The 22614-nt window shown below is 42.8% G+C and overlaps 1 protein-coding gene across 4 annotated transcripts in view; it reads right to left on the reverse strand.

The window, feature by feature from the left end:
• The window catches only part of LOC117449226 (helicase ARIP4-like), a 98370-nt gene that overhangs the window by 24237 nt on the left and 51519 nt on the right, over positions 1 to 22614 (reverse strand). For all 4 annotated transcript variants that reach the window (XM_034086735.1, XM_034086736.2, XM_034086737.1 and 1 more), the window contains 5 exons: positions 6766 to 7000; positions 4472 to 4605; positions 4064 to 4234; positions 779 to 999; positions 204 to 386 (listed from right to left, as the gene is read on the reverse strand). In XM_034086735.1, coding sequence (XP_033942626.1) covers positions 204 to 386; positions 779 to 999; positions 4064 to 4234; positions 4472 to 4605; positions 6766 to 7000 — 944 coding nt within the window. The remainder of the gene's footprint in view (positions 1 to 203; positions 387 to 778; positions 1000 to 4063; positions 4235 to 4471; positions 4606 to 6765; positions 7001 to 22614) is intronic.

The raw sequence follows: 22614 nt of genomic DNA on the forward strand, positions 1-22614 counted from the left end.
TTTCTGATGCTGCATGAGTTCCCCGACACACTGGGGAGGACACATATTTATGTATTAAAGACATCAAAAAGTGCATTTTGCATGATAGGTCCCCTTTAAGTCATCTTCTGATTCAATCAACATTTATTTTGTGTGTGTCTACATCTGAGCACTAATCTATCCACATTTTTTTGTATTCCAACAGTCAGCAGAAAGGTGCTTACAGGTACGATGGCGAGCACGGTGTGAGCCTGGGTGTGCCTGAACAGGACATCGATGAAGGCGATGACCTGCAGGGTTTTGCCCAGGCCCATGCTGTGAGCCAGGATGCAGCCGAACCCGCCGGTGCTGCCGAACCGCTCCACCGACTCCACCAGGTTGTCGTACAGGAAGCGGATTCCACCGATCTGAGCAGAGAGGGAAGAGAGGGAAAAGAGGCAAGACAGTGAAGAAACGGGAAAGTTGGAGAAGTAAGAAAAGAGAGCAAGGTGATGGAGAAAGAATGAAGAGAAAAATTGAGACATGGGAAGAACAAGAAGAGAAGGTCAGCGGAAAAGAAGAAGAGGTGATATCTCATTAAAACTGAAGATCACACTGCAGACTCTCCCTGACATTAAAAAGGTCAAGAAATAGGAGTTTTAAAGAAAATGATTTTCACAGTATGACTTTACAACACTACAAAAAAGTATGTACTTTTTTCAATTTTTTATTCAGAAACGTATTTCCTTAAAAACTTCCAAAAACCTTACAGGATAACCACACACAAGTTGATTTGCCCTCAGGTCATGAGTACTCATACCTGGTGAGGTTTGACAGCTCGTGCCAGCTGAGGAGACAGGAAGATGTCCGTCTCCACGTCCGGATGGTTCAGGTTGACCAGCACCCTACCCCGGCTGTCCGGCCAGTTGAGGGCATCAATGACGTGAGCTCCGCACGGCTCGCTGTCTTCCTCCTCGATGGGGGATTCGCTGCTGACGTGGACAATGGTGTCGTCTTCCCCCGAGCTGAGATCGATCACATCTGCATGAGGGGAGAATTTCAAATATGAACACTTGCAAACACATTTTGACCTCAAACTATAGTAAAAGTAATTGTATATATTTTCATTCCTGCAGGTTCAATACATTCTTACACACCAACTTAAAAGAAAAATTCACCTTAAAAGGATAAGAAACTTTTTTATGATTAGTATATCTTTACTGGCCTTGATTCATTCATTACAAGTCATTTTTGTATTTATTTATAGAAGGACCATGCATACAAAAACATTAATCTCAGCAAAGAGAAGAGATGCAATATGCCAGATTATAGCTAATAGCTAATTTCCATCTGTGGTCCTCAGACAGGTTCATAACATCATGTTGGGAACTGTGGCTCCATCACGAGTATGTTACATCAAACATGGACGTCACTCTGCGTGTGTGTGTGTGGGGCGGACATCTGATAAAAAGGAGTTTAACGTCAACGGTATTAGTTACACAAGCTGGCAGCCTGCGAGGGCACGGTGGGGAGAGGAGGTGTGTGTGTGTGTGTGTGTGTGTGTGTGTGTGTGTGTGTGTGTGTGTGTGTGTGTGAGGGAGGGGGGGAGGGAGGGAGGGAGGGAGGGAGAGAGAGAGAGAGAGAGATCGCTTATATAACTGCAGTGAATGGCCGGTTATACAAGTAGGATTAGAGTGGAGGGGGAGACTGGTTATGCAACCCCAACTAGAAATGTCACTGTGCCACTGCGTGAGTGTGTGTGTGTTGGGTGCGTGTGTGTGTGTGTGTGTTCTGGCTCATAACCAGGATTAGCCAGCTTTATTGCTCCACAGTCCTGCTCTGATTTGCCCCGCAGACGCTCTCTCCCTTCATCTCTCTTCCTCCTTTTTTTCACTCCTCCGCTTTTGTCTTTCTCCCAAATCAACATATGATATGTCTTTGTTCGTCACAACACTCTCCCCATCTCTAATTTGTATGTATGTGTGTGTGTTAGATGTATGTGCCTGCAGTCTGCCTTCTTTCAATGCAGAACATATGTGTGTTTATCCCTGACTGAGTGGTGGTAAAAGTATTTGAGTGGCTCAGTGAGAGTCTGTGTGTCTGTGTGTCTGTGTGTGTGTGTGTGTGTGTGTGTGTGTGTGTGTGTGTGTGTGTGTGTGTGTGTGTGTGTGTGTGTGTGTGTGTGTGTGTGTGTGTGTGTGTGTGTGTGTGTGTGTGTGTGCACTTGGGCAATAATGGAACGGTACATGATGTACCCTGAGGAGGATTCAGATATTGTGATGCACATGGCAGCTAAGCTAAGAAACCCACCCCCTCACACACACAAACACACACTTAAAAGTAACCGAGGAGATGTTTGACCTTGGTTGTGTACATCTTACAAGTGAAACTTAAATGGCTGTTCATTTATACAAAAATGTGGCTGTACAACATTGGAGGGATTCGAAATGAGCCCCAATATGCTCATTTTCAGGCTCCATTTTGTGCCTCTACTGTGTTCACAAAGTGCTTGCTGGCTCTGTTATGATTGGTCAAGTGCTTAGAGATGTCCTGCCCCTTAGCCTATCATGTACAATGTGTTGGAGCGCTAGCCAAAGTAAAAGTGTTGAATTGAAACTTGAAATGAGTGTAGAAGTTCCTTTTTGGTATAAATCGAGCCGTTAACACTAGACTGTCTCTGAAGACGCGAACATTATCCAAAACATTTTTTACAGTTCATCCTAACATTTCAGATGAACAACTGGCCCAGATATTCGCTATGTTTTTAGTTTTTTATTATAATTTGGGTCATTTTTCAATCCTCCATGTTTTTTTTCTTCCTGGAAATTCAAGCTGATGCAGCCTTTTAATTCCCAGACGCTCTACAGCCCCATGGCTCAGAAAGCATTTTGAAACAGCGTGTGTAATTTAATAAAAGCATGGCTGTCGTGAGGCTATTAGGGCTGCTTTGCCTGATCTTTGGAGATGAGAGGATTCAGCCCGACAGACAAACTAGCAGAACTGTAAATTGTGTTTTGCTTTGACTGCCTCAGTGTGTGATGGACATGCCCTCGAGCAAGTTATTGGACCCTAAATTGCACGAGTGGATTACCTTTATGGCCTATGGCTGAACTCGGGTGGCTGACTTTTCCAAATGTTGTAAAAGGCATAAGAAGAAAAGCTCACAACACTCGGAATTTAATCATTTATATCAAGAATGTAGCTATAATCATAACATTCCTTTCTATTAAACCAATGAAAGAAAACTGAAAAGCCATCACTTGAAAGCAATGTTACAGATTTCCATGACTGAAAGGGGCTTAAATCACTCTCTCCAAAAACATAGCTCGCTATATTAAATTCCTTTATTAACAACTTTGATCTGAAAATGGATCATAAATGTGCAAGGTTGCATTTTAAACAACCACCTGCTTGTGCTGCAGTGATAAGTTAAGAAGGGGTTTTTACAAGTGAAACATACATTACATGTCTTCATGTCATGTGAGCATCTGCTTCTTAACACTGATATGGTTTAACACCCATTAAGGTTTTTATCTGTAAATCATATGTGGGTTAAATCTCAAACTAGATAAATAGGTAACAGTAAACACAATATTCTACTAAATGCTGAGTTGAAAAACTGAGAAACTATTCTTAAATTCAATCTTAAAAAAGTTTAACATTGACATCTGAGACTCTTGACACGATGTACCAAAGCTCACACTTGGCTCTTTAGCATTTGCCCTATTTAATATTTGCCTAGCTATGTGGACAGCCGAGAATATACTACTGAATGATGGGTACTAAATAATCTTCTCAGCCCTGTGTCCCGATCCGCTTAATGACCCCCCCCCCACAGCCATCCGACACACTAGCCCACTTACACACTCAAACCGCAGTCTGAAAGCCTGGTTAACATAAAAAGGGGCTTTACTTTTCTCTAGCAAAATTATATATTTTTTTATCCTGACTATAAGTTCATCCCATAAACTAATCCTGCTTTTAAAAAAGTACAGTTATACACATGGAATAGTTTGGAAATAGTTTCTGCATTATAGTTTTTCAGTATTAGTTGCTGATCCGAGTTGCTCCAAGACGACTGTATGTATTTGTGTGTGTGTCTCACCTGTTTTGTGTCTGCGCTCGGTGGAAGCAGAGGCCGATACGTTGGTCTTGCTGTCGTCCTCGCTGATGCCGGTGCTGCTTGAGTCCAGGCAGATCGCTTCAGGTCTGACAGACTTCACTTCCTTCAACACTGTTGATGCCGACGATGACGACACATGCTTTGTCACATCACCTGGAGAAATGGACAGTTATGACCCAGCAGTAGAGAAAGTAAAAAGAAAAGAAGATACAAAATATGGAAGCAGTGATCAAGGGTTAGTTATAACATTATATGTGTATCATGGCTTAATGTATAGTCTTCGCTGAAATGTTAAACAATGTTAAACCTGGTTTAACCCTGAATTATTTGGTTGACAGTTTGGGTGATATTATATTTTATGGAAGCCTTTTCTGGGGTACATGCTCTCACCAGTAGAGTATTCAGGCAGCAGTGGTACGGGGAAATCCTGTTTGCTCTGCTGCTCCAGGCGTCTCCTCCTCTCCAACTCGTCCTGCTGGGCGCTTTTTGTAACTGCCTCTAACTGATGCTCCCTCAGTAACTTCCTGCATAGACACAGAGAAAAATAAAAATGTTTAGGCTATTTACAGTCTTTTAATAAACTTAGCCATGTCAGTGTCATTTGAACTACAGGAAGATATGGTTTTCATTGTATATGCATTAAAACCCACTGCATGCTACCTGGCTAGGAGTTTTATTTTGTCACTACCTCCAGCAAATGTTCCTACATTTTGTATAACCCTGCATACTTTTATTTATTTCGAGTCCCCTCATTAACACGTGCACAAACAAACATTAAAGCAAGGGTTTAAATATCTGGCATATGTTTCATGTTATCTGAAAAAATGCTGTTGCATAAAAAAAAATCAGCATCATACTTGAGGTTGGAGGAATGGAGCTGCAGACCGAGCATACGCACGGATAAGCATTGACAGATTTCTGCTCTTTTTTCTTTCTTTTTTTAATCGGAGGACTAAGGCATAAAGACAGATGATAAATCCTATTATGCAGCCAACAATGAACATTATATAAAATACAATATGCTAAGGAGGAACAATGCGGATTCCGTCCTGGTCGTGGAACGACGGATCAGCTTTTTACTCTCGCAAGGATCCTGGAGGGGGCCTGGGAGTACGCTTATCCGGTCTACATGTGTTTTGTAGACTTGGAGAAGGCGTATGACCGGGTTCCCAGGGAGTTACTGTGGGAGGTGCTGCGGGAGTATGGGGTGAGGGGGTCTCTACTCAGGGCCATCCAATCTCTGTACTCCCAAAGCGAGAGCTGTGTCCGGGTCCTCGGCAGGAAGTCGGACCCATTTCCGGTGAGGGTTGGCCTCCGCCAGGGCTGCGCTTTGTCACCAATCCTGTTTGTAATATACATGGATCGGATTTCGAGGCGTAGTCGTGGGGGGAGGGGGTCTGCAGTTCGGTGGACTAAGGATTGCACCACTGCTTTTTGCAGATGATGTGGTTCTGATGGCTTCATCGGTCTGCGACCTTCAGCACTCACTGGATCGGTTCGCAACCGAGTGTGAAGCGGCTGGGATGAGGATCAGCACCTCCAAATCTGAGGCCATGGTTCTCAGCAGGAAACCGATAGACTGTCCACTCCAAGTAGGGAATGAGTCCTTACCCCAAGTGAAGGAGTGCAGAAGGCAAAGCTCTCTGTCTACCGGGCCATTTTCGTTCCTACCCTCACCTATGGTCATGAAGGATGGGTCATGACCGAAAGAACGAGATCGCGGATGCAAGCGGCCGAGATGGGTTTCCTCCGCCGGGTGGCTGGTGTCTCCCTTAGAGATAAGGTGAGAAGTTCGGTCATCAGGGAGGGACTCGGAGTTGAGCCGCTCCTCCTTCGCGTCGAAAGAAGCAAGTTGAGGTGGTTCGGGCACCTAGTTAGGATGCCACCTGGGCGCCTCCCTAGGGAGGTGTTCCAGGCACGTCCAGCTGGGAAGAGACCAAGGGGTAGACCTAGGACCAGGTGGAGGGATTATATCTCTTCGCTGGCCTGGGAGCGCCTTGGGATCCCCCAGTCAGAGCTGGTTGATGTCGCCAGGGAAAAGAAAGTTTGGGGCTCTCTGCTGGAACTGCTACCCCCGCGACCCGACCACGGATAAGCGGGAGAAGATGGAGATGGACAATATGCTAATAGTGGAATAGGCTGAGTGAGTGTTTCTGCACCTCAGCAGAAACACACTTTTCATCTCTGGCAAGCATGAGTCATTTTCAAATATCTAGTTTAAAAAAAAATGACTTACAACCTTGTAGTTTGGTTGGATTTTTGTTTTGTTTTATATAACATCTATAGTCTATTTTTAATGCTGTATTAAATACCTTTTTTTTTTAAACTCTTAAGAGACTCCCCATTTTGATTTCAGATTAAATATAACTTTGACCAACATACGGTTAATACTTTGCATTGACCGTTAATAGAATAAATAAAAGTGCTATCTATGTGGCCTTATATTTTACAAGCAAATCCCTTCAGATGATTCATTACTTAGAAACATGTGTTTAAATGTCATGGCAACAATTTCCAAGTATAGGGATCAGTTTCTTATTAAAGCTCCAGATGAAGGGTTCAACCTGCTTTATATAAGAGATGATGGTGGGTTAATTTCTGCGGTTTCTTGAGGCTCCCTACAGAATCAACGCGTCCACTTGATCTCTCGATGGTTCCTGCAGTAAGCATGTAGAGCTCAGTACCTGATGTTGCGCCTCATGTGTGCCGGTTTGGAGTTTCTCTTCTTGGTTCCTGTCAGGGCGGAGGGAGAGGAGGGGCTTCGGCTGGCCGGCCTGGAGCGGGGTCTGGACACAGTGGGAGGGTGGGCCGGTGTCTCCCCTGCAGGTGAGGTAGATGGGGGAGGGGTACACTGCCACGCGGCCGAGTCGCCTCCCTGAGCCTCATTCTCCAAGGTGAAGGGGGCTCTGTGGGACTGGTCTGTGGGAAACAAGAAGGAAGAGAATAAGTAATAGTTATTTTAAAGTTTAAGAGAAGTAGATTCTTCAGCGGGACATCATGTTTGTTATGAGTCAGATGTTTAACATCTACGATTTAGAATCTTTCAACTACCACATTTAAAGAACCTGGTGTCATTTCACAACAACGGGTTAAAGTCGATGACCCCGGAAGCATGGTACGGAACTGCTTTTCACTAATACAGCTCAATAAAAAATGTTTCAAAATGGTAAAATGTGGTTCTACATACAAATCCTTACAGGTATTCTGATATTTATGAGGACCTGTTTTTAAAGAGCTGCTGACGTACTTCTAATGATGCATGTTTACGATGTTTGAAATGGAAAGTTTCCATCAAACTGGTTCGACACATTTAAGCTGTGGTTGCCAGTCGGAGCCTTTGAGGATTTCAGTTTTCATTGACATTAAACTAAACTACATTTGCTAAACACCATGAAAAGGATTCTTCTCATCCTATGCCAGAGCATACTTCAGTAAAAACCAACAACATAAGACTGCACCATGTGGCAGCTTTAATTTCTGCTCGTTTTCTTTCTCCCTCTTTTTCTAAACTTCTTCTTTATGTCAACTTCACTGTTTCTTCTACCATGTGTATCAGAATTTCACCTTTCTTCAACCAGATCTGAGGCTTATGTAAGAGCTGGATCATAAATATGGACGGCTTATGAAACACAAGACAGGACACAACACACACATTCCATGGGACAAGTGTTTAAATAAGCATATACACACACACACACACACACACACACACACACACACACACACACACACACACACACACACACACACACACACACACACACACACACACACACACACACACACACACACACACACACACACACACACACACACACACACACACACACACACACACACACACACACACACACACACACACACACACACACACACACACACACACACACACACACACACACACACACACACACACACACACACACACACACACACACACACACACACACACACACACACACTTCGATTGCCCACATTATGAGAACACACCCACAAACATACACAACCTTAACGCAGCATGGGCGCTGGTGATGAACACACAACGAGTTGATAAACAACTTACATAAAACACCTCTTCAGTACATCGCGTGATAACAAGCTTCTCCATCTCGCCTTCTATGACACCAGCCTGTCTCAGTAGTTTGTTAATGTGTGTGTCGCAACACTTGCAATCTAATTAGTTATTGCCCATGGAGGAAAAAAAGAAGGTCTCTAGCTTAAAGAGCCTGTGACACGGTTTTCCCCTCATCATCCAAACCCATCAATTTGAGTACATATTGTCCCCTTGAAAACCGTTACTGAACTGATTTTGGATATTTGTACTTTGATAACCATTAATCTGCCTTCAATGTTGACAATTTTCTGGATCTTCTCGCGGATTCTTCAAGTCCCGCCAAATGATGGGTGACGTCATTGCGGGCACAGCGCTCCTGCTGCACCGTCCAGGATCCCAGCTTCTGCATGTAAACACACGATGGTGCACACAGCAGCAAGCTCAGACAGCGATGACAGGTTAATGTTGAACGTGTCTGAGAGCTCATATGAGGCTGAAGGATCGGTTTATGTTGTATCTGTTAGGAGTTTAGGAATGAGGTGCGTCAATATGGGCGATCATATGGTCATGTAGCCAGTGGGACTGGGACTACAAATCATCCCGGGACTCTCGACCGGCCCACTTCGGTACCGCTAGTAAATTGTCAACGGGGGGAGTGGGGATGTCAGGGGCGGCAGGTGCTGTAAGTAAATGTAAATATGTAAATATTTGTGTCACTGCATCCTGGTAAAATACAAATATAATGTATAATGTCTGTGTCTTTGACCTTAGCGCTGCTAGCCACCTGTGCCCTGTACTACGAAGCCAGTTCAACAGACCCTGGATATGTTTGAGTAACAAACAAACTAACAACAACAAACTAACAAACGAGATCTCGCTAAGCGGTCCGACGACGCTGGTTATCAACTCGGTAAATCAAGCCAGGGGTTCTCTCTCCAGCTGAGAGCGCGTTCACGTCTAAGACACGCGTGGATCTGACTTTAATTACATTTGTCTCGAGTGTTTCGTCAACATAATGTGTTAAAAAATACTTCTGCATCCAGTCTGTGACACTGTGAGTGTTGCACGGCCAGATGAGGCTGGAGAAGCTGACTCAGATAAGGAAATATATGATATATTATGATATTATATGATCGATGATCGACTGATTGATGATGTAATATGAATGATAAGTGCGACACGTCGGCGTCTTCTCTGCATGGCAGTTTAAACTGTATTTCCTTTATCCTGTAATATGACTTGAGAGATTTAAACTCCGCACACTGAGTGGATCTCTTTTCTATAGACGCCGGAGGCGGGCAGCGTCAGGTAAAATAAGTTATTTAGCCTTCTCAAACCTGAGCCTCACGCGCCGCCTATGGGGGATGTGCTAGTGACTTATCCGACCGGCCCACTTCGGTACCGGCCCATCGGGATTCGTCCCGATGGCCAGTCCGCCACTGCACCCAGCCCACGTAAACTGTCAACGGGGGGAGCCTCACTGCGGGGAAACGGTGGACCTAGTGTCCCGATCGGAGTGGGAATAATAATAATAATCCGTGCATTTTATCCATTAATTTCCCCAAAATTGTAGTAAAAAAAACACACGTTTAATCCATGTTGTTGGTGTACTACAACTACAAAAAGCATCGGTTTGTTTTCTCATCAGGAAATGCAGACCGGCTCAAACAAACGATCATTTAATGTATCATATGTTCGCCGAATTGACATGAAAGCACTAATAAATGTAGTTTCATCCACTTGAGTTTACAACCACAAAAATAATCGATTTGTTTTTATATCACATCCGACGGGAGGAAATTCAGCAGCTCTCACTCCCGATTTGTATGTAATCATCATCTTCACCACGATCATTTATGTTTATGTCGCCGAATTGACATGAAAGCACTGACAAATATGAATATACTGTAGTCAACTTCATTAAAACGTTATTAACGTGCCTAATCTCAGTAATTCACCATTTCTACGCATAACAACACACTTTGTCCGTGTTTGGCTCTCGAAGCGTTCCCGCATTGACGTCACTTCCGGCTTCCCCCAAAACTTCAAAATGAGTGAAGGAATTTCCCCGCGATGTTCGAAATTATTGATATTTAACGGAACGGTATCGCTTTTTCTTTTTTAAACTGACGGTTCGAGATTACTAGTAGACCAATATTTCATTGCACAACAGTTGTTGGGATGGTGTCACAGGCTCTTTAACCAATTCAATCTCAAGCATACTAGAATACATTAAAACCGCTTTGGCACATTTTTGGTTGCTAATGATTTAAAAACTGTTCATCAACATTAATTTGAGCGGTAAATTACACCCAGTGACAGACATGAACAATTAGAGGTCTTCACGGGTTTCACTCAGCAAGTAAACAAGTGCTGACCCCGGCCCGGAGTTGGGCTTGGTCCAAATTATAAATACACACAGACTGGACCTGTGAAGACCTCTGTGGAATATTATTAGCAATGCTAGTGTCACCTGATTGGATTAATTCCTGCAAATAAAATCTCAAATTAAAATCACTGCTAGCAAACATAAAAGAGTAGAAAGAGAGCTCTTGAGTGAGTTTAAAGAGGTCTATTGTGATTGTTGGTGTTTTCCCATTTATTTAGCGTATTATGTAGGTTTGTGTGCATGTAAATGGTCTGCAAAGGCTAAAATCACAAAGTGAACTTTTTTTCACTTCTGTAACATAATGACATCACTACGTTACACGTGCATTTCTATTTTCTAGCGCCCTGAATAGAAGCATAATAGGGCCCCTTCAACAGAAGGACAGATTGATATTCGTAGTTTGTTTTTTCTTGAGCAAGATAACATTTATCCTTGGCTTATAGTTGCGGTTTTAAAAGCTTTAGTGAAATGTGTTCCAAATAATGAGTTGTGAAAATCTAAAACAGACAATGCCTTCCTTTGCCAGCCACTGTTCTTCTTCCACTTATTTCAATAAATCAAACAGCAGGAAGCATACATCAGATCATTTTCTGTTCACTACATGATTTTTTTTCCAGGAAAGAGCTGCCAAACTTGGTGTGTTTACAACAGAAAATGTAAAGCTTTAATAAAACTGGACACGAGTTAAATGGTTGCTATGTATCAGTTAGAGATAAGAGCAGGGAAACAAGACGTTTCTTTACATGGAAATGTCCCAGAAGTGATTTATACATCCGTTGCACCCTCGACTCAACCTTACAGAACAGTTATATAACGATTCCACACACACACACACACACACACACACACACACACACACACACACACACACACACACACACACACACACACACACACACACACACACACACACACACACACACACACACACACACACACACACACACACACACACACACACACACACACACACACACACACACACACACACACACACACACACACACACACACACACACACACACACACACACACACACACACACACACACACACACACACACACACACACACACACACACACACACACACACACACACACACACACACACAGGAAGGGAGAGAGCAGGAGGGAGATAGTAATAATAATAATAGCTTGGATTTATATAGCGCCTTTCACAGGACCCAAGGTCGCTTTACAAGTAATAGGGCAAAAACAAACAAACAAAACAAAACAAAAGTCAGACAGACACAACAGATCGATTTAGGGGCCGAAAGCCTTGGCAAACAGATGGGACTTGAGGGCCCTTTTGAAGGCGTCGAGTGTGGGGATGTTGCGAATCTCCGCAGGAAGAGCGTTTCAGAGGGTGGGGGCTGCCACACTGAAGGCTCTGTCCCTGAAGGTTCGCAGTTTGGTGCGGGGGGTGGTAAGCAGGCCAGAGTCTGAGGACTGCAGGTTTCGGGGTGAAGCATGTGGGTGAAGGATGTCCGATAGGTACTGGGGGGCATGGGCATGGAGGTACTTGTAAGTAAGGAGGAGGACTTTGTAGGATATGCGGGACTTGACCGGCAACCAGTGTAGGTGGATGAGGGTGGGAGTGATGTGCTGCCACGGCTTTGTGTGCGTGAGTACCCTAGCAGCACAGTTTGAGACATACTGGAGCCTGTCCGGGGTTTTGTTGGGAACCCCGAACAGGACACCATTGCAGTAGTCCAAGCGGGTGGTGACAAACGCATGCACTAGGGTTTCGGCAACCGACTCCGAGAGTGACGGTCGGAGTCTGGCAATGTTCCTTAGGTGGTAAAAGGCCGATTTGGTCACAGATTTTACGTGGGAATGGAAGGAATGGGTGGAGTCGAGGATGACACCCAGGTTGCGGGCTTCAGGAGATGGAGCAGCCGTCGACCTCGAGGACGAAGTCACCAACCTTCTGGAGCAGGGCCTTGGGTGCCACAACCATGAGCTCTGTTTTACTGCTGTTTAGCTTCAGATAGTTTGAAGACATCCATGTCTTGATGTCATGCAGGCAGTTGATGAGAGACTGAGGGGGGAGCTGGGTGGATGGAGTGGTGCTGAGATACAGTTGGGTATCATCAGCGTAGCAGTGGAAATTGAGTCCATGATGTCGGATGATCTGGCCGAGGGGGAGCATGTAAATGGTGATCAGGAGGGGGCTAAGGACAGAGCCCTGGGGTACACCGTGGTGGACTGGGGCCGGGGGTGAGTTTGAGCCACTGATGGAGACAAACTGTTTCCTGTTGTGGAGGTAGGATGTCAACCAGGACAGCGCTGTGCCAGTGACACCTAGGAGGTCTGAGAGGCGGGTGAGGAGGATGTTGTGAGAGATGGTGTCAAACGCTGCAGAGAGGTCCAGGAGGATGAGGATGCTGAGGTGGCCAGAGTCAGCAGCAATGAGGAGATCGTTGGTGATCTTGATGAGGGCGGTCTCAGGGATGAAAGCGAGGTCATCATTCAAAAGAGAAAAAGAGATGCACTTCATAGGTAGGGGGGGGTGGACACACACACACATCTAAAATAAATGGTGGTGACGCATAGACGTAGATTCTGGGAAGTGAGACTGTTTCCTCTGCCCTGGGTCAAGAGGAGACAGAGAGATATTGGCAGGGACTTACGCAATATGTTACATAATATTGTATTTTTGATTGTATTAGTTGTTAAACACACCTTGTGTCCACATTTAGTTTCACTGTACGGATTCAACGCATCATTTCAATAGGATTTAGTATAATTGATATGTAATTGTAAAATTATTTATAATAAATTCAGTTCTTTTTAGCTAAAAAAAATATATACTTTGTCTTTTTTTAGTTGCAACTATTAGGATGACTTGTTTTTGGAGCATTGCGATCAGCTCAGCAAAATATGTTCGTGGTTCCTCGGTGCAGGAAAAAAACCCGAGGTGACAGGGCTTTCAGTGTTGCAGCTCCCAGATTGTGGAACAGCCTCCCAGTAAATATCCGGACTGCTGAGTTAAATCTCAGCTAAAAACTCACTTCTTTGCACTGGCTTTTAATACTAGTTGAACATTACATTTTTACATTTGTATGTGTTTTTTTTATATATGTTTATAGTTATTGTGCTTTTTATCATGTATTTAATTATTGTTTTATTATTGTACTCCCATTGTGTTATTTAATATTGTAGTTATTGCCTGTACAGCACTTTGGTCAACTGAAGGTTGTTTTAAATGTGCTATATAAATAAATAAAGATTGAGATTGGTATGTGGCCTTTGTTAGAACCAATGTGAAACCGTTTTCATAATGAAAAGGGGGATTAATAGGAAAATGATACAGATCATATTGTAGTGCAAGAGAAGCGCCCGTTTCCTTTTTTTGTTTCCAGAGCAAATTGGACACAGGAAGTCCAACAATTAACAACCTCTTTTATGGTTTTACCAGGAACATGCATCTTGTTTCAGAAAAGAGAAGGACCTCTGGCTGGCTGTCTGAGAGGCGTGAAGAAGAGTGTCAACAGCAGGTTGATTGATTGATTGATCATGTTGTTTGGCTCGTGTTCCTGTGTCTACAGTGCGAACAAGTTAGTTGAGTTGTTGACATTAAAGGTGGGGTAGGTAAGTTTGAGAAACCGGCTCGAGATCGCTAGAATTTTAAACCGGAGAAAATCTGCCACTTCCTTATAGAGCCCCTCCTCCAACACACACGAACGCGCACATGACCAATGAGGGAACGAGATAAGTTTGTGCCCCGATGGAAGGCTGACAGGCAGGTAGGCCATCCAATCCGTTTAGCCGGCTAAATGGATTGGTTGTACTTTTTACAGTATTACGGCTTCTACAGATGACATTTTTTTATGGATTTTTTGTCAAAGCACTTAAGATATTCATTGCTATCGGGATGTAAAGAGCATTCCATGGAATATAACAAAAAGTGTATCTCGAGCCGGTTTCTGAAACTTACCTACCCCACCTTTAACAGTTGATAACTAAAAATATTCTGTATTGTATATTCAGTAAAGTCAATTCAATTGAAGAACACAACATCTTTGTGTACAATATCATGATGGCAAACTATGATTCTTAATCAAATGAAATGTATAATAACATTCATATTGTTTCAGCAGCACACACACAGTGTTGTCCAATTCTAGAAAAAGGAAGGAAAGGATATAATTAAATAGATGCGATTGGATGATGTCACACTGAGCTAGAGGACAGTATTGGATTTGTTTCTGTATTTCCTGCCATCATATGAAAAGCCTTGGATAATACAACAAATTGTAATGTGTACAGTTACAACAGAGTTCTCCAGCTTTTATTATTGAGGGTTTTATATGCAAGTGAAGACACACTGGCGTCACTCTTATGTAACATTGTTTGTCCCTGTGATTACAGGCTGGCATTCAGCCAAATCACTTGTTGATCCACAGGATAACAAAATACTTCTAAAAGAACAGAGGAATCACGCTAGGAAACATGCAGGAAAACAGGAATTATAACCTCAAAGTACTGACAATCGCTCTATCATGGGCGCGGGAAGGGGGGTGCTGAGGGCGCTGCAGCACCCCCTAGCGGCAGGCAAGGGGTGCGGAGCTCCCCTGGCTGAATTAGTATTTGACGGTTATTGCTGCTCCCGCTGTGCATAATCTGTGTAATATGTAGCCAATAAATTCCACATTGTTGGCTACAATTCTGTAGCCAACAATTCTACCTCAATAATATAATACATTAACCGTGCTTTACGTGAACCTCATCATGACACTAGAGAGGACGGCAGGACTGTAATTTTCAGTGTTCAGTGAATGCAACAGAGGCAAGACACCAGACCAATCAGAGAGTTGCATGGAAATAAAAGTGTGCTTGTGTCATTCAAGCTCGGCTCTGTGTGTGTGTGTGTGTGTGTGTGTGTGTGTGTGTGTGTGTGTGTGTGTGTGTGTGGAAATAGCGCATTTAGTGTGAGAGAGAGAGAGAGAGAGAGAGAGAGAGAGAGAGAGAGAGAGAGAGAGAGAGAGAGAGAGACCGGTGCGAGCAGCAGGGACCGTGTTGTTAGCATCTGGTTAGCTAGCTGCACTAACGGACACAAGGAGCTGTTTGTTCCACAACACGCTGGAGGAGAGCTCTCCTCTCAGACTGAGAGGCTCAGGTGAGCTAAATGACTCTCTGAGTGTTTAGATAGTTCACTTTAGTCTAAGTTATCTCAGTGGGTCTCAAACGGTTTGGTCACAAATTATTCAAAAGATTATTTCCGCGGCACACCTTCATATGATCATTATCGTTATAAAAAAAATAAGAGAATAAAGGAAAAACAGTTATGAAATACTATATGGCAGTAAAACAAGAATACAGTTTGAAAAGGGAGTGATTTGTAAAATATCCATACAGAAAAAGTAAATCTGCTTACAGTTGTGTTTCATCTGGGTGTTGAGAGATGTATCCATAGATCTCTTAATGTTGCTCTCAAAGTGCACCAGATTGATGCTTTTAACTTCAATATATAAAAAAATCTTCCCGGGGGAGCATCCCCCCGGACCCCCCTAGAGGAGGTGAAGTCCGCTCCCCACACGTAGAAAATAGCACTTTACCCCTGCCTATATGCCGTGAGCTGATGATCGAGCCTTCATTGTAACAGTCGCGGGTGTACTGTGTGTGGGAAGTGCTTTTGTGCGTGCTCTATAGTGCCCGTAATAGTGTTCACTGGAGTCCAGCACCTCAGCACCTCCACTCAAAATACCTTCCCGCGCCTCTGCGCTCTATGATCTTTTACTACGATAACAACGTGTCGTCATGATGGTGAAGGATCTGTGATTTGAACATAAAACTTGATTTAAACACAGACACATGATGAGGGTGAGGACAGCTTATAGAACATATACAAATGCACACAGGTTATATAACTAATGAATCATTCTATATTGAGGATCCAAGAAACTGAACACATTCACACATTTTGGGTGCAGCGGAGATTATACTCAAGAGACACAAGAGCAGCGGACCTCAAATCCAAACAGCCCCTCAGATAAAAGGCGAGTCCCACACATTACATAATGCTGTGATAATAAACACAATGAAGTCAAGACGTGTTTTAAACTGCAGAGTTGAAGAAGACACTTCTTCCAAACATGAAAACTAGTTAAAGTGGAGAATTTGTAAATATTAATAAGAGGTATCCGCTTTCTTTGTGTTAGCAAACAGCCATATGTATGCATACAGAAGAACAGTGCATCATTTGAATAGTAGCATTCAATTTGTCCCATTAAGAGATTAAGAGATGTTTGTCTAGAAATAGCTTGCTTGGTTTAAGGCTAGACACAATTTGCTTGTGGTTAATGCAAACTTAAATGATTCTTTGAAAATATACTTTTTTGTTTTACTTTAACTCGGATAACTGGAATCACTTTTTTTAAATCACGTTTTTGTGGCTGCTATATAAATAAAGCTTCAAACTCCAAATTCTATATTTTGTCTTTATCAAAGTTTCAACACATGTTTTTTAGTCCAGAGAAACTTCTTGCTGAACAGCCGATTGACAATTACCTCCAGTAACTACATGCTGCTTAATCTTCAGCTTCACAGGTGGCCCGCCTCATTAAGAATCACTACCACATGCACGAGTCCATAGAGGTGTTTTCTTAAGGTGAAGAATGGATTTAGAGAGCCGATTGTTGCTAGGCGATCAAGTCAAAATCAAATATTCAGCTGTTCGTGATGAGGAGGAGATGAAAAACAGGATAAGGGAGCAAAACAATAGTGATGAAGTGCAGGCAAAATGAGACGATACAAAGCAGCGAGAAGAGACAAAAGTGGGAAAGTGTCACGATGAGTCAGCGAGTGTCACAGAGCATATACACACCCGCAGCACATTTTCTAAGCCATTAATTTCTTCTGTTGTGTGTCATAAACAGGGGCTGCAGTGGACAAACGTCTTCTGTGACCATGAGGTTATGTAACATCATAAGTATACAGTATGTTAAGTGATTATATAACCTGTCACAGAGTACTGCAACGGCACTGAGTATGTGTCTGCTGGGGGTGGTCCTTCAAGTGTGTCAGGTTTTTAAAGAGCATTGATTGAAAAACAAGAACAAAGACATCTAATTTCCCCCCTGTCTCCACATAATTAAAATGGCCCTATTATGCTTTTGGCTTTCCTATAGTGTGTTATTTAAGTTTTTGTTCAAGTAAATTGTCTGTGAAGGCTAATATTCCTCCTTTGTTTTATTTCCTTAACATAATGACAACACTATAGGCGCTTTAACACCGGTGTACTTTACCCAGTATAGTTCCGATAGTTCTTGAAATTTTGCGTTCACACCAAAACAATCCGGAACTAGAACTTAGTTCATGAGAACCTTTTCAGCCCCTTTGTAGTCCCTGCTAGAGAGCAGAGGCACTTTCATGGGAGAAAAAGGTTCCCATTTCTGATTGGCTGGTACGGCAAAGTACTTACTAACACTCGCACTTCTTTAGCACTCTGACACTTTGCACGTGATAGGTTAAGGGGTGTGACATCTCAAAGAGGTTGACCAATCAGGACAGAGCTGGCCAGCTAACCAAAAGGAGAGGTAAGAAAAACAACACACTTTTTGAACATTAAAGCATGTAGGCGTGTCACAGTAAAGGCACAAATACAATTAGGAAACCTGAACATTACCATAATAGGGCGCCTTTAATTTATCTAAAAGCAGTAATATACCATGAAAAGTGTCTTTTCCTGTGTGGTCTGATAAATCTGTTACACTTTTAGGTGTGAGAAACCTTTTAACCCTCACTTGATGAATTCAGGCTGTTTTCTTGGCTGTTAAAAATCTGTTAATAATACCAAGTGTTCACCCAACAGTGAAAAAAACAGCCTGAGAAATCCACTGAATAAGGTTTTTTTGTGTGAGCTGTCTCTTAGTATTCAGAGAAGAAGAAAAACTTCTCTGGAACAGATGGATAAACGTCTGCCCTCGAGCTGCAAACACAAGTAAAAGATTTGAATCTGATAAAGTCGCCCGCTAACATTTTGCCGAGCTGCTCCATTAATAATTACCGTACACAGACTGTGACAGAACAGACTGTGAGTTCCTCTCTGCGATATGCTTTCTTAGAAAACGAAATACCTTGACCAAACCCAAAGCCACTGAACTGAGGATCCACTGTTTTCAGGTGTGTGTGTATTCTCCAGTGTTAATGTCTACATTTTCCTGCCTCTTCACTGACCTATATGCTGAAGTCAACTAAAGAGACATAAGTGGACAGTCTGTCTGTGTCTTGCCCTCTAATGGTCTACATAAACAGATTATGGCAGGAAATGGAGGGATACAGAATTTATTGTAATCAATGGTTTCCAGAAGTAAAGGTTAATCAGTTTCATGGCCCCAAATTTATATTTATTCTGACGTAGTTATTCAACAGGCTTAGGGAAACTTCAATGGGATTTATGTAACGGCTGACTTTTGAAATGCCAGGGAGAGGGAGGGTAGCTTTGGTTACAAAACAAGCGTCACACACACACACACACACACACACACACACACACACACACACACACACACACACACACACACACACACACACACACACACACACACACACACACACACACACACACACACACACACACACACACACACACACACACACACACACACACACACACACACACACACACACACACACACACACACACACACACACACACACACACACACACACACACACACACTAAAGATGTACAGTGGAACTGACAGAGCACAGTCGAAGGAGCTTCTAGACGAACAGGGATATTTAAAGGACATCTACATTAGACTTAGAGACACACATTCACATGAACACACACTGGCAGATATTGAGAAAGCGCTGTGTGTATGTGTGTGTGTGTGTGTGTGTGTGTGTGTGTGTGTGTGTGTGTGTGTGTGTGTGTGTGTGTGTGTGTGTGTGTGTGTGTCAGAGAAAGAGAGAGACTGCAGGCTCCTGCTGCTGGGATGAGTTCATAATGTTCTTTCAGTTTTACGACAACAGGAACAAGAACAACATGGGAGAGGATTTCAGATTTGACAGACAGCACAGTGATAAATAGGAAGACAATTGACTCAACTCTTTCAGTCATTATTGACTTAATATTATGCTCTTTGGTTGGTATTAGGTTTGCAAAAGAGAAAAACTGCAAATTCTCAAATGTACGTAGGGGTGAACTGAGGAAAACATCACAAAGTTCAGTGAGACATAACAGGTTTAAAAAAAAAAAAGTTGGAGTGGAAAAACAGTTGTGGGAAAAAACCAGGATTTAACTGGGTTACATAACTTGTCTCGAGAAAGACAAACCAATTCCTGCCGTCCACACACACACGCACGGCTCTCTTATATAACAGACTGCCCTGAATGAGTTATTAAGGCTGCTTTATTAGAGCGAGGCAGGTGAGTTATGAAACCCTCCACTGAGTGTGTGTGTGTCACAGAAATAGAGAGATTAGACAAGCATTTAAAGAATAAAGGGACAGACAAAGACTGCGATGGAGAAAGAGCAGCAGGAGGTGATACGAGGTTGGACGCTCTGTTTGTGGGCCAGTGTGTCAATGCTGCTGAGGAGGACGAGGAAGAGGAGGGAGGAAGAGGAGGACACACACACCGCCACACACATACACATGGCTGCAGGCTACCAGCCATTACCATTGTGCTGGACATACTATAACCTGTTACATAAACGCTTGTTGGCAGCATTTTGGACCCTGTGTGTACTTTCGACCTCTCAGAAAAATAAAGTGTATAATCCAATATGATCAATTAGTCTGAAGCATCTGCCAAACATTCTGAAAAAAGGATTCCGTTTGTTTTAAAAATGACTGGTTGTAATCAAAGGTTTTGTGGCCATGTATAATAATGTGACTGGCGTCAGCTTGGCACAGGCTCTAACCTCATGACCATAAGACTGCTGTAATGTAACACGATACTCTGCAGACATTTAATGTGTGGGAGAGAAAGGACAAAGGGGGTTGTTTAAGGTAAGACAGAAATGTCCTCATGAGCAAGAAGAAAAAGGATTACAGAGACACAACAGAGTTAGAGATGAAATCTAAAGAGCCCCAGGACTGAGAAAGAAAAAAAAGAGAGTCAGAGAAGGGAGGGGCATCATCGTGCAGCGGCAAAGTAACAAAAAAAAATGGACATCACCCAACAAAGAGAACTAAAAAAGGAGAACATTTACATTAAAAGAGAACAGAAAAGGCAGCTCTATGATCTGGAGGAAGCAGAGGGATCAAACATTTGGGAAGACATTGGGGAAGTGGTAATAAGAGCCATGTGGCCGGACTGGTGAAGCCTACATCCTCTGAGCCGCGGAGTTATAAAAGCAGCCAGACCACACGTGTTCCCGGCGTTTAGCCCGACCCGTCGCTGCTCTGAGAATGGACAGGTTGTTCCTGTGCATCGTGCTGAGGCAAATTACAACCCAACAGAGCATGCAGGGGGGAAATAAACAACGCATTCAAACACTATTTTGTTTATAATGACCGTAAAAGGTGTTGCTGCTGTAAAACATTCATTTTCAATTCTTTTCACAATAAGCAGTGTGTGACTGATGGACAGATTGTATTCACAGGATGAAAACAACCACACAATGTTTTGAGGGAGAACAGCGTGTTCTTTTAGGCTTTATCACTACTCGCCATGCCACGGTTGAGGCGATGACAAGGCATCTAGTGTGTCTTTTCACAACGAGCCACACACCCGGAACAAAGCCCAGGGAATTAGGAGCATGTAGGCATCAGTTATTCCTTCATAAAGGCTCCTCTAAATACATGCCAACACAGTGAGAGGCATCTGAACACAGTGCACCCTGAGGAAAACCAGAACAAAAGATTCATAGAATAAAAAGAATAAATCGTGATTTGATTTTTTTTTTGGAACAATTTTGTCAGATTTTGTATCCTTTAGTTTTTCATTGTTCTGGGTCTTTTCCTCAAACAGTATTAACATATGGCTTCAATTTATTGGGCCAACACTGTTGGACATTAAGGTCAATGCAACAGGTAAAGGACCGGTAAGGTAAGAGTTTTTTAGGGTAACATTCAGTCACCTTATTCCACCTGATTATATGTTTAACCATCTGGGGGAGACATTGGATGGTCAATTTACAACTGACATTTCCACTTACTCGAGTACCCTAACATTGTGCCACGTGTATAAAAAGGCTTTTACTTATTGTACAATATGTCTCAAGTAGAATTGAACACACTTGGATTAAAGCTAAAAGTCACCTGAATGAATTTAACTTTGAATCCAATGCGCTGAGACATTATAAGAACTCGATGTCCTATATTTACAGACTGCATTTAATGTAACAATTATTTGCTTATCAGCTGGCTAATCTATAATTTCTCTGAACTTTTGGGCTGTTAATGATGTATCTAAAGGTTTATCTGATGATAAAAGGGACAATTTAAAAACCAATAAACATGTAAAGAAAGGATTTATTGACCTATATTGATCCGTCATGAACTTTTACAGAGTAGATTCATGTCACAAATCACTCAATCTCACATTAAAATATTATGGAAAAAGTTGGTATAATATAACACTACAATCTAATTACTAATACTGATATCTCTCTTTTGATAAAAGGTTTTGTGTATTGCCTTTGCTATGTGAATACATTAAGAAATAAAGCATTTCACATCCAAATAGAAATCCCCTCTTTGAATAGATATATCTTTCCAGATAAACTGCCAACTGCAGCACTCTGACTCCCTCCTCACACGTTTACTTGTCTCACAGATGGTCTGATAAACGATATGTTTTCCTGCCTACACATGCTCACACTTCCAGCATGGCCCAATGCTGATCGGATCCACCAATCACACACCGGCATTGGTTTAGGTAACCATAGTAACAGCCAATGGGAGGAGCGGGCCGGAGACAACAAGACGAGAGAGAGACAGCCGGGCATGCGGGGGACATACCGGCTTAAAGATGGAGGGAGGGCCGACAGAAAAAAGGGAGAAAATCAAAGAGGGAGGAAGGATGGAGGAAGAAGAGGAGAGAACTGATGGAAGTTCAGAGAGTGAAAACAGCAAGGTAGATGTAGCATTTAAGTAGGTATGGATCCACTGTTACACAACAATGTTAAGTAAC

This window comes from Pseudochaenichthys georgianus, chromosome 7, assembly GCF_902827115.2.
Source record: "Pseudochaenichthys georgianus chromosome 7, fPseGeo1.2, whole genome shotgun sequence".
Taxonomy (NCBI): Eukaryota; Metazoa; Chordata; class Actinopteri; order Perciformes; family Channichthyidae; genus Pseudochaenichthys; species Pseudochaenichthys georgianus.